Source organism: Oncorhynchus mykiss, chromosome 27 (genome assembly GCF_057628025.1).
Source record: "Oncorhynchus mykiss isolate SJ-2025 chromosome 27, ASM5762802v1, whole genome shotgun sequence".
In the NCBI taxonomy this organism is placed as follows: domain Eukaryota; kingdom Metazoa; phylum Chordata; class Actinopteri; order Salmoniformes; family Salmonidae; genus Oncorhynchus; species Oncorhynchus mykiss.
Window position 1 is genome coordinate 17,509,286 of NC_143048.1, and position 13,401 is coordinate 17,522,686.

A 13,401-nucleotide genomic window follows, 5' to 3' on the forward strand; every position below is an offset into this window, starting at 1 on the left:
TGTGTGTGAATTATTTGATTACGTGTCCACAGTAGTTTTAACAAAACAAATTCATATCCTCCATCAAACTCTTATTTTTTTTTTAAATTAAATAAAAGATCCCGATAATATATATTCTCCGATTTCTGAGGTGTGAAAGATATAAAGAAACGTGTGCCTGTGAAATGTGTTCTTGCTTGACACAGAGATACTGCTCCAATAACTTGTATATTAATACCACCAGAAGACAGTCAAAATACATGATTTGAAATGGTCCGAATATTAATATAGAATATGTATACGCTGGAGAAAAATCTACGTCTAGTAAATAAATTCAATGGGAATTCAGAATGTGATATTTCTGTTCACTATTTATTGTATCTTGTTAATGCCATTTATAATCACTCCAAATGTGTAGCCTACATTCAACCTTACTTTCTAGTTTCATGCATATTTGTGTTATTGCACCAATTAAACAATGAATTGCCTTCCAAAGTGGTTGTGAACACATTTATTTTGAGAGATACACTGTGGACGCATGTTTATAAGCACATATATACATTATCACAACTCAAGAACCTAAAAAAAAGCTATATATTTACTGTGTTGTAACCACAACCATTAATGACATAATTTATTTTTGTTAACAAGTATTATGAATAAAGCACCCAGTGGGAAAAATATAGATTGAAGGAGTAGCTTTGCATATTGCTGTTCTTCTTTAAAAAGTTAAAAAAGTCTCCCTGTTGTTTAAGATGTAACTAACGTCTCATATCAATGATTTTATGTGTATTACACTTTCTAAAAACTGCTCTTCGAATCTGCTGGAGGTTAAGTCCATATATGAGAGGGTTAAAGACAGGTGGTATAACAAGGAATTGTACGGCCATTGCATTACGCATATTTAGTGTACTATTTACATTATTCCACCCTTGCAAATGGTCAAACAGGGTCACTGTGATGAAAATAACAATTGTTAATAAATGTGGCACACATGTCTGTGTGAACTTAATCCTTCCCTTAGCTGACTTTACACAAGTCCTTACAATCTGACAGTAAGAAAATACAATGAAAAGTAACTGTAAAACATGAACTACTATTAAACATCGGCTCCAAATCTGATTGATGGTTATGGGTAAACATGCATGTTTCAGTATAGATGGATTGTCACAGAAAATTTTATCAATGCGAGATCCACACAAAGGAAGTCTGACTGTTAAACTAAGTGCTATTAGTGCTACAAATAAAGGATAACACCAAGACAATAAGAGTAACTTTCTAACAGTTAAAGATGTCATAATGGTATGATATAGTAGTGGTCTGCATATTGCCACATACCTGTCGTAAGACATCACTGTTAAAGTAGACATTTCACATGTGACAGATGTGTATATTACACAGGCTTGAGTCAAACATCCACCATAAGATATCACCTGAACATCTGACTGAAGGTCCAGTAAGAACTTGGGGTAGAAACCAGCAGTTCCATACAATCCATTGACACACAAACTACACAGAAAGATATACATGGGCTCATGGAGACCTTTCTGCTGAATGATTGTTATGATCAGAGTCATATTCACAGTGATGATGAGAAGGTATGTGATAAGAGACAAGGTAAAATAGACCGATTTGTTGTTAAATGTCTCTTGTAATCCAAAGAGATAAAAGAACTTGACTTGGGTTGAGTTCTCCATAGCTTTTGTTACTTTTCTTCCTCTGGTCAATGCAACAATTCTTAGTCCTTACAAGGCTTGAGTGTGTATGGATGTGAATGAATTCAAGAGTGAATCATATGATTCTATTAAGGCTCAGACTAAACACAATAGTTTTAACAAAACAAATTCTCATCCTCCCTCAAACTCGTACAATTTTTATTTTTTAAATATCCGATAATATCTGTACGTTATCAGACTTCGGAGGTGTGAATGAAATAAAGAAACTTGTATCCATGAAATGTCTTCTTGCTTGACAGGGGAGACTGCCCCAATATCTTGTCCTGGTAGCCTCTAAATATACCATAGTGTATGATCACATGGGATTGTAGTTTCAGTGTCAACATGTAACAATTCCATAGAGATGAAACTACAGTATATAGAGTGTATGACAAGCAACTAATTTAATTATGTTTACTCAGTCTATTTATGTTTTAACCAGGAAAACTGAGGATGTCCTAAGGACATTCGGTGATGTTCTCATCAGGTCCCTTTAAGACAGCATTTCCCAAACTCGGTCCTGGGGACCCCAAGGCTGCATGTTTTATTTCTTGCCCTAGCATTACATAGCTGATTCAAATAATCAAAGGTTGATGATTTGAATCAACTGTGCAGTGCTAGGGCAAAAATGAAAATGTGCAACCATTGGGGTCCCCAGGACCGGGTTTGGGAAATGCTGTCTTAAAGGGACCTGATGAGAACATCACTGAATGTCCCCAGGACTGATGTTCTGAGACTACTCTACAAACATTAAAACATGATGTTAACCTTGGGACCATAAGAGGACATTCAGTATAGATTCCAGTTTGGTCCGAGTATAACGATATAATAAGGTATTTTAATGTCCCTTAGGGAACATTATGAAAAGTTTCCTATTTGTGTCATACCCTGATCTGTTTCACCTGTCTTTGTGCTTGTCTCCACCCCCTCCAGGTGTCGCCCTTCTTCCCCATTATCCCCAGTGTATTTATACCTGTGTTCTCTTTTTGTCTGTTCCAGTTCGTTTTGTTCGTGAAGCCTACCAGCGTTTTCCCCATTGCTCCTGTATTTTTCTTGTTCCTGTTTTCTAGGTTTCCCGGTTTTGACCATTCTGCCTGCCCTGACCCTGAGCCTGCCTACCATTCTGTACCTTGTCACTCCACCCTGGATTATTGACCTCTGCCTTCCCTGACCGCGAGACTGCCTGCTGTTCTGTACAGTGGGGCAAAAAAGTATTTAGTCAGCCATCAATTGTGCAAGTTCTCCCACTTAAAAATATGAGAGAGGCCTGTAATTTTCATCATAAGTACACTTCAACTATGACAGACAAAATGAGAAAAAAATCCAGAAAATCACATTGTAGGATTTTTTATGAATTTATTTGCAAATTCATTAAAAAATCATTTTTTTGCTCAAGAAGTGTGCTACAATTAATCTATTCTTGATATATTTGTGAATCACTTTACCAGAAGAGGGTGATATACAGAACCAGTCAAAAGTTTGGACGCACCTACTCATTCAAGGGTTTTATTTATTTTCACTATTTTATACATACAGAAAAGTGTTAAACAAATCAAAATATAATTTAGATTTTAGATGTTCAAAGTTGCCATCCTTTGCCTTGACGACAGCTTTGCACACTCTTGGCATTCTCTTAACCAGTTTAACCTGGAATGCTTTTACCAAAAGTCTTGAAGGAGTTCCCACATATGCTGAGCACTTGTTGGCTGCTTTCCCTTCTCTGCAGTCCAACTCAGCCAAAACCTTCTCAATTGGGTTGAGGTCAAGTGATTGTGGAGGCCAGGTCATCTGATGCAGCACTCCATCACTCTCCTTCTTGGTCAAATAGCCCTTACAACACCTGGAGGTGTGTTGGGTCATTGTCTTGTTGAAAAACAAACGATAGTCCTACTAAGTGATAACAGGATGGGATGGTGTATCGCTGCAGAATACTGTGGTAACCATGCTGGATAAGTGTGCCTTGAATTCTATATAAATCACAGACAGTGTCACCAGCAAAGCACCCTCACACCATCACACCTCTTCCTTCATGCTTCACGGTGGGACCTCACATGCGGAGATCATCCGTTAATTCTGCATCTCACAAAGCCACGGCGTTTGGAACCAAAAATCTCAAATTTGGACCAAAGGACAGATTTCCACCGGTCTAATGTCCATTGCTCTTGTTTCTTGGCCCAAGCAAGTCTCTTCTTCTTTTAGGTGTCCTTTAGTAGTAGTTTATTTGCAGCATAATGGTAATTATGGGTCTTCCTTTACTGTGGCGGTCCTCATGAGAGCCAGTTTCATCATCGTGCTCGATAGTGCTTCTTGAAATTTTCCAGATTGTCTGACCTTCACATCTTGCGGCGGCAGGTAGCCTAGTGGTTAGATCGTTGGGTAACCTGTAACTGAAAGATTGCTAGATCAAATCCGCAAGCTGACAAGACAACAAAATCTGTTGTTCTTCCCCTGAACAAGGTAGTTAACCCATTGTTCCCCGGTAATAAGAATTTGTTATTAACTGACAAGCCTAGTTAAATAAATATAATGTTTTTTTTGTTTAAAAATAAATAGATGATGGACTGTCGCTTCTCTTTGCTTATTTGGGCTGTTCTTGCCATAACATGGACTTGGTCTTTTACCAAATCTTCTGTATACCACCCCAACTGATTAGCTCAAATGCATTGAGAAGGAAAGAAATCCCACAAATGAACAATGCACACCTTAATTGAAATACATTCCAAGTGACTACCTCATGAAACTCGTTGAGAGAATGCCAAGAGATTGCAAAGTTGTCATCAAGGCAACGGGTGGCTACTTTGAAGAATCTCTCTTTGATTTGTTTAACACTTTTTTGGTTACTACATGATTCCATATGTGTTATTTCATTGTTTTGATGTCTTCACTATTATTATACAATATGGTGGCAAAATAAATGGTAAAACAATTGTAAAAAAGAAAGTAAAAACACTTGAATGAGTAGGTGTTCTAAAACTTTTGACTAGAAGTGTAAATATACATAAAAAATAAACGGAAATATCACGTTCACATAAGTATTCAGACCGTTTACTCAGTACTTTGTTGAAACACCTTTGGCAGCGATTACAGCCTCAAGTCTTCTTTGGTATGACGCTACATGCTTGGCACAGCTGTATTTGGGGAGATTCTCCCATTCTTCTCAGGTGGGATGAGGAGCGTCGCTGCACAGGTACTTTCAGGTCTCTCCAGAGATGTTTGATCGGGTTCAAGTCCCGGCTCTGGCTGGGCCACTCAATGACATTCAGAGACTTGTCCCGAAGCCACTCCTGCGTTGTCTTGCCTGTGTGCTTAGGGTCGTTGTCCTGTTGAAAGGTGAACCTTCGCCCCAGTCTGAATAGGTTTTCATCAAGGATCTCTCTGTACTTTGCTCATCTTTCCCTCGAACTGTTGTCGCTTTGTTATTAGGGAGAATTGTGTGTAGATTGAGGACATTTAAAAAGAAAAATCAATTTTAGAATAAGGCTGTAACGTAACAAAACATGGAAAAAGGGAAGGGGTCTGAATACTTTCCTAATGCACTGTATAAATCATGTATATTTATGCTCCAGACACCGACATTGCTCGTCCTAATATTTCTGTATTTCTTAATTCCATTATTTTACTATTTTAGATTTGTGTGTATTGTTAGATATTACTGCACTGTTGGAGCTAGGAACACAAGCATTTTTCTACACCAGCAATAACATCTGCTAAATATGTGTATGTGAGCAATACATTTTGATTTGCTACAATTGCTTACTCTATTCTTGGAATATTTGTAAATCATTTTCACAGAAGAGCGCGATAGATAAAACAAATGAGGGGCCATTTAACCTTGCAACAGTTTTGCCAGATTTTAACTGTATTTTTGTTGACTTCTGATATCAATCAGGAAGTCTCCCTGTTGTGTAAGATCATGTAACTAACCTCTCACATCAATGCTTTTATGTGTATTTCACTTTCTAAAAACTGCCCACTCGAATCTGATTAAGTCCATATATGACAGGGTTAAAGACAGGTGGTATAACAAGGAATTGTACAGCCATTGCATTACGCATATTTAGAGTTATATTTATATTATTCCACCCTTGCAAATGGTCAAACAGGGTCACTGTGATGAAAATAACCATTGTCAATAAATGTGACACACATGTCTGTGTGAACTTAATCCTTCCCTTAGCTGACTTTATACAAGTCCTTACAATCTAAGAAAATGCAACGAGAAGTATCTGTAAAACATGAACCACTATTATACAAAAGCTCAAATTCTGATTGATGGTAATGGGTAAACATGCATGTTTCAGTATAGACGGAATGTCACAGAAGATCTTATCAATGCGAGATCCACACAAAGGAAGTCTGACTGTTAAACTAACTACTATGAGTGCTATAAATAAAGGATAACACCAAGAAAATAAGAGTAACTTTCTAACAGTTAAAGATGTCACAACGTTATGGTATAGTAGTGGTCTGCGTATTGCCACATACCTGTCGTATGACATCACTGTTAGAGTAGACATTTCACACAGGACAGATGTGTATATTACACAGGTTTGAGTGAAACATCCACCATAAGATATCACCTGAACATCTGACTGAAGGTCCAGTAAGAACTTGGGGTAGAAACCAGCAGTTCCATACAATTCATTGACACATAGACTACACAGAAAGATATACATGGGCTCATGGAGACCTTTCTGCTGAATGATTGTTATGATCAGAGTCAGATTCACAGTGATGATGAGAAGGTATGTGATAAGAGACAAGGTAAAATATACCGATTTGTTGTTAAATGTCTCTTGTAAACCAAATAGATTAATTAACTTGACTTGGGTTGAGTTTTCCATAGCTTTTGTTGATTTGCTTTCTCTGGTCAATGCAGCAATTCTTAGTCCTTAAATGGCTTGAGTGTGTATGGAGGTGAATGAATGTGTGTGAATCATTTGATTATGTGTCCACAGTAGTTTTAACAAAACAAATTCATATCCTCCATCAAACCCTTATTTTTTTTTAAATTAAATAAAAGATCCCGATAATATATATTCTCAGATTTCTGAGGCGTGAAAGATATAAAGAAACGTGTGCCTGTGAAATGTGTTCTTGCTTGACACAGAGATTCTGCTCCAATAACTTGTATATTAATACCACCAGAAGACAGTCAAAATACATGATTTGAAATTGTCCGAATATTAATATAGAATATGTATACGCTGGAGAAAAATCTACATCTAGTAAATAAATTCAATGGGAATTCAGAATGTGATATTTCTGTTCACTATTTATTGTATCTTGTTAATGCCATTTATAATCACTCCAAATGTGTAGCCTACATTCAACCTTACAATCTAGTTTCATGCATATTTGTGTTATTGCACCAATTAAACAATGAATTGCCTTCCAAAGTGGTTGTGAACACACATTTATTTTGAGAGATACACTGTGGACGCCTGTTTATAAGCACATATATACATTATCACAACTCAAGAACCTAAAAAAAAGCTATATATTTACTGTGTTGTAACCACAACCATTAATGACATAATTTATTTTTGTTAACAGTATTATGAATAAAGCACCCAGTGGGGAACATATAGATTGAAGGAGTAGCTTTGCATATTGCTGTTCTTCTTTAAAAAGTTCTTAACTGTATAAGGAGTCACATATTTGTGCTATCCATTGGACCCCATTTCCTAAATAGTGCACTACTTTGGTTCTGGTCAAAAGCAGTGCACCATAAAGGGAATAGGGTGCCATTTGGGACTCAGTCAAGCATTTTCATGCTCAGGAGGTGTGCTACAATTACTCTATTCTTGGAATATTTGTAAATCACTTTCCCAGAAGAGGGCGATAGACATCAACAAATTAGGGGCCATTTAACCTTGCAGCAGTTTTGGTAGATTTTACCTTCATTTTGTTGACTTCTGATATCAGTAAGTCTCCCTGTTGTTTAAGATGTAACTAACGTCTCATAACAAAAATTTTATGTGAATTACACTTTCTAAAAACTGCTCTTCGAATCTGCTGGAGATTAAGTCCATATATGACAGGGTTAAAGACAGGTGGTATAACAAGGAATTGTACAGCCATTGCATTACGCATATTTAGAGTTATATTTATATTATTCCACCCTTGCAAATGGTCAAACAGGGTCACTGTGATGAAAATAACAATTGTTAATACATGTGGCACACATGTCTGTGTGAACTTAATCATTCCCTTAGCTGACTTTACACAAGTCCTCACAATCTGACAGTAAGAAAATACAATGTAAAGTAACTGTAAAACATGAACCAATACTAGGCATTTGCTCCAAATCTGATTGATGGTAATGGAAAAACATGCATGTTTCAGTATAGACGGAAAATCACAGAAAATTTTATCAATGCGAGATCCACACAAAGGAAGTCTGACTGTTAAACTAAGACTTATTAGTGCTATAAATACAGGATAACACCAAGACAATAAGAGTAACTTTCTAACAGTTAAAGATGTCAGAATGTTATGATATAGTAGTGGTCTGCATATTGCCACATACCTGTCGTAAGACATCACTGTTAAAGTAGACATTTCACACATGACAGATGTGTATATTACATAGGTTTGAGTGAAACATCCACCATAAGATATCACCTGAACATCTGACTGAAGGTCCAGTAAGAACTTGGGGTAGAAACCAGCAGTTCCATACAATCCATTGATACATAGACTACACAGAAAGATATACATGGGCTCATGGAGGCCTTTCTCCTGAATGATTGTTATGATCAGAGTCAGATTCACAGTGATGATGAGAAGGTATGTGATAAGAGACAAGGTAAAATAGACCGATTTGTTGTTAAATGTCTCTTTTAAGCCAAAGAGATAAAAGAACTTGACTTGGGTTGAGTTCTCCATAGCTTTTGTTAATTTTCTTCCTCGGGTCAATGGAGCAATTCTTAGTCCTTACAAGGCTTGAGTGTGTATGGAGGTGAATGAATTCAAGAGTGAATCATCTGATTCTGTTTAGGCAATAGTTTTAACAAAACAAATTCTCATCCTCCCTCAAACTCGTACAATTTTTATTTTTTAAATATCCCGATAATATCTGTACGTTATCAGACTTCAGAGGTGTGAAAGAAATAAAGAAACTTGTGTCCATAAAATGTCTTCTTGCTTGACAGGGGAGACTGCTACAATATCTTGTCCTGGTAGCCTCTAAATATACCATAGTGTATGATCACATGGGATTGTAGTTTCAGTGTCAACATGTAACAATTCCATAGAGATGAAACTACAGTATATAGAGTGTATGACAAGCAACTCATTTAATTATATTTACTCAGTCTATTTATGTTTTAACCAGGAAAACTGAGGATGTCCTAAGGACATTCGGTGATGTTCTCATCAGGTCCCTTTAAGACAGCATTTCCCAAACTCGGTCCTGGGGACCCCAAGGCTGCATGTTTTATTTCTTGCCCTAGCATTACATAGCTGATTCAAATGCAGTGCTAGGGCAAAAATGAAAATGTGCAACATTGGGGTCCCCAGGACCGGGTTTGGGAAATGCTGTCTTAAAGGGACCTGATGAGAACATCACTGAATGTCCCCACTACTGATGTTCTGAGACTACTCTACAAACATTAAAACATGATGTTAACCTTGGGACCATAAGAGGACATTCAGTACATATTCCGGTTTGGTCCGAGTATAACGATATAATAAGGTATTGTAATGTCCCTTAGGGAACATTATGAAAAGGTTCCTATTTGTGTCATACCCTGATCTGTTTCACCTGTCTTTGTGCTTGTCTCCACCCCCCTCCAGGTGTCGCCCTTCTTCCCCATTATCCCCAGTGTATTTATACCTGTGTTTTCTTTTTGTCTGTTCCAGTTTGTTTTGTTCGTGAAGCCTACCAGCGTTTTCCCCCTTGCTCCTGTCTCCTTTTTCTTGTTCCTGTTTTCTAGGTTTCACGGTTTTGACCATTCTGCCTGCCCTGACCCTGAGCCTGCCTACCGTTCTGTACCTTGTCACACCACCCTGGATTATTGACCTCTGCCTTCCCTGACCGCGAGACTGCCTGCTGTTCTGTATATTATGGACTCTGATCTGGATAACTGACCTCTGCCTGCCCCTGACCTGTCATTTTGCCTGCACCGTGTTCTAGTAATAAACTTTTGTTACTTTGACACTGTCTGCCTCGGGGTCTTCTCCTGAAATGTGATAATTTGTTTCTTATAAGACATTAACCATCGGACAATGAATGACCACAAGGAGATGTTTCATGATGGCCAAGGGGAAGAAACATGATGGTCCCAAGGGAACGTTCTGTTTATTTCCGGCTAAGTTACCAGGACATCACAGGGGACCATCTCAGGACCTTTTTAGGATGTTCTCAGGACTTCATTTTACTAGACTTCAGGAAGTCATGTGATGGTCCCAAGGGAACGTTCTCTGGGGGACTTTTGTCTAGCTCCCTGTAGTTTACCAGGACGTAATTGAGGACCATATCAGTACCTTTTTAGGACTTTCTCAAGACTTTCATTTTACTAGTCATTAGGATGTTGGGTGATAGCCCCAAGGAAATGTTCCTGCAAACAAAATTAATCATTAGGATGTCCCCAGAATGTCACGAAATGCTTGTCTAAAGTGGTCAGGATGTTATGTCTTGGTCCCCTGGAGGTTTTTGCCAGGGCAGCAGCTACTCTTCCTGGGGTCCAGCAAAATTAAGGCTGTTACACAATTCTAAAAACTTTACAATACATTCACAAAAGATTTAACTATACATTAAGTGTATGCCCTCAGGCCCCTACTCTACTACCACATATCAACAACACAAAATAGATGTGTACGTGTGTGTATAGTGCATATGTTATCGTGTGTGTATGCATGTGTCTGTGCCAATGTTCGTGTTGCATCACAGTCTCCACTGTTCCATAAGGTGTATTCTTTTCTGTTTTTTCAATCTAATTTTACTGCTTGCATTAGTTACTTGATGTAAAATAGAGTTCCATGTTGTCATGGCTCTATGTAGTACTGTGCGCCTCCCATATTCTGTTCTGGACTTGGGGACTGTGAAGAGACCTCTGGTGGCATGTCTTGTGAGGTATGCATGGGTGTCCGAGCTGTGTGCCAATAGTTCAAACAGACAGCTTGGTGCATTCAACATGTCAATAGCTCTCACAAATAAAAGTAGTGATTAAGTCAATCTCTCCTCCACTCTGAGCCAGGTGAGATTGACATTCATATTGTTAATGTTAATGTGTACATCCAAGGGCCAGCCGTGCTGCCTTGTTCTGAGCCAATTGCAATTTTCCTAAGTACCTCTTTGTGGCATCTGACCACACTACTGAACAGTAGTCCAGGTGCAACAAAACTAGGGCCTGTAGTAGTGCCGTTAAAATGTCAGAGCAGCGCTTTATTGTGGACAGATTTCTCCGATCTTAGCTACTGTTGTATCAATATGTTTTGACCATGACAGATAACAATCCAGGGTTACTCCAAGCAGTTTATTCCCCTCAACGTGCTCAATTTCCACATTATTTATGACAAGATTTAGTTGAGGTTTAGGGTTTAGTGAATGATTTGTCCCAAATAAAATGCTTTTAGTTTTTGAAATATTTAGGACTAACTTATTCCATGCCACCTATTCTGAAACTAACTGCAGCTCTTTGTTAAGTGTTGCAGTCATTTCAGTCGCTTTAGTAGCTGTAGTGTATAGTTTTGAGTCATCCATATATGTCACGTTCTGACCTTAGTTCTTTAGTTATGTCTTTGTTTTTGTATGGTCAGGGCGTGAGTTGGGTGGGTTGTCTATGTTAGTTTTTCTATGATTTGCTATTTCTGTGTTTGGCCTGGTATGGTTCTCAATCAGAGGCAGCTGTCAATAGTTGTCCCTGATTGAGAACCATATTTAGGTAGCCTGTTTTCTATTGTGTTTTGTGGGTAGTTGTTTGTCAGACAGAACTGTTTCATGTTGGTCTCATTTTTGTTAGTCGTGTTTTCAGTTAAAATAAATATACATGAACACGTACCATGCTGCACTTTGGTCCTCTTCACCTTCTTCCACCTATGACAACCGTTACAATATACATAGACACACTGGCTTAACTCAGTAAAGATTGAAAAAATTAAGGGGCCTAGACAGCTGCCCTCAGGAATTCCCGATTCTACCTGAAGTATGTTAGAGAGGCTTCCATTGAAGAACACCCTCTGTGTTCTTTTAGACAGGTAACTCTTTATCCACAATATATCAGGGTGTGTAAATCCATAAAACATGACATTTTCCAGCGGCAGACTAATATCGATAATGTCAAAAGCCGCACTGAAGTCTAACAAAACAGCCCCCACAAATCTTTATATCATTAGTGTAACGATCGTCGTTGGAATGAGGAGAGGAGGACCAGGAAGGATCGGACCAATAGGCAGCGTGGTAAGTGTTCATCATATTTGTTATTAAAACTGAACACTACACAAAACAACAAAAACGACAAACAAACAGTCCTGTACGGTGAATGAAAAAACACTGAAAAGAAAATAATCACCCACAAAACACAGGTGGGAAAAGGCTACCTAAGTCTCTGATTGAGAACCATACCAGGCCGAACACAAACACAACATAGAAAAAGGAACATAGACTACCCACCCCAACTCACGCCCTGACCAAACTAAAACAAAGACATAACAAAGGAACTATGGTCAGAATGTGACAATCAGTTTCTCTCAGCCAATCATCAGTCATTTGTGTAAGGGCTGTGCTTGTTGAATGTCCTTCCCTATAAGTGTGCTGAAAGTCTGTTTTCTATTTGTTTACTGTAAAATAGCATTGTATCTGGTCAAACACATTCTTTTCCAAAATTCTACCAAGGGTTGGTAACAGACTGATTGGTCGCCTATTTGAGCCAGTAAAGGGGGCTTTAATACTATTCTTAGGTAGCAGAATTACCTTTGCTTCCCTCCAGGCCTGAGGGCATACACTTTCTAGTAGGCTTAAATTGAAGATATGGCAAATAGGAGCGGCAATATTGTCCGCTATTATTCTCAGTAATTTTCCATCCAAGTTGTCAGACCCCAGTGGCTTGTCATTGTTCATAGACAACAATCATTTTTTCACCTCTTCCACACTCACTTTACAGAATTTAAAATGACAATGTCAAATCAAATCAAAATGTTTGTCTTTCATAATTTGGTCAGACATACTTGGATGAGTAGTGTCAGTGTTTGTTGCTGGCATGTCATGCCTAAGTTTGCTAATCTTGACAATGAAAAAATAATTAATGTAATTGGCAATATCAGTGGATTTTGTGATTAATGAGCCATCTGATTCAATAAATGATGGAGGCTGAGTTTGCCTTTTTGCCCAAATGTCATGTTCGTCATAAGGAGTAGACCAAGATGCAGCGTTCCACTAGATAACTAATCAACAAAAATCATCTAATTGGACTGTATTCTATATACAGTGGGGCAAAAAAGTATTTAGTCAGCCACCAATTGTGCAAGTTCTCCCACTTAAAAAGATGAGAGAAGCCTGTAATTTTCACCATAGGTACACTTCAACTATGACAGACAAAATGAGGAAAAAAAATCCAGAAATAACATTGTAGGATTTTTTATGAATTGATTTGCATATTATGATGGAAAATAAGTATTTATTGTACGTCCAATGTTCTGGCAAAATTACTATCATGGTATTGTCTCTAATGCCATATCTGGGGTTTTCCTACTTGGTGTGTTG

The 13,401-nt window shown here is 38.0% G+C and overlaps 2 protein-coding genes and 1 pseudogene across 2 annotated transcripts; all 3 read right to left on the reverse strand.

The window, feature by feature from the left end:
• Window positions 1-740: 740 nt before the first annotated feature.
• On the reverse strand, window positions 741-1,676 carry LOC110507089 (olfactory receptor 1D2-like). The gene has a single exon (XM_021586961.3). It carries the CDS (start codon window positions 1,674-1,676, stop codon window positions 741-743), a length of 936 nt encoding a protein of 311 aa, XP_021442636.3.
• Window positions 1,677-5,653: 3,977 nt separating this feature from the next.
• On the reverse strand, window positions 5,654-6,538 carry LOC110507091 (olfactory receptor 2G6-like; annotated as a pseudogene).
• Window positions 6,539-7,111: 573 nt separating this feature from the next.
• LOC149971254 (olfactory receptor 1D2-like) lies at window positions 7,112-8,585 on the reverse strand. The gene is made up of 2 exons (XM_090223434.1): window positions 7,989-8,585; window positions 7,112-7,138 (listed from the first exon to the last, which is right to left on the reverse strand). The coding sequence occupies exons 1-2, from the start codon at window positions 8,583-8,585 to the stop codon at window positions 7,112-7,114; spliced, it is 624 nt and encodes a 207-aa protein (XP_090079560.1).
• Window positions 8,586-13,401: the final 4,816 nt, after the last annotated feature.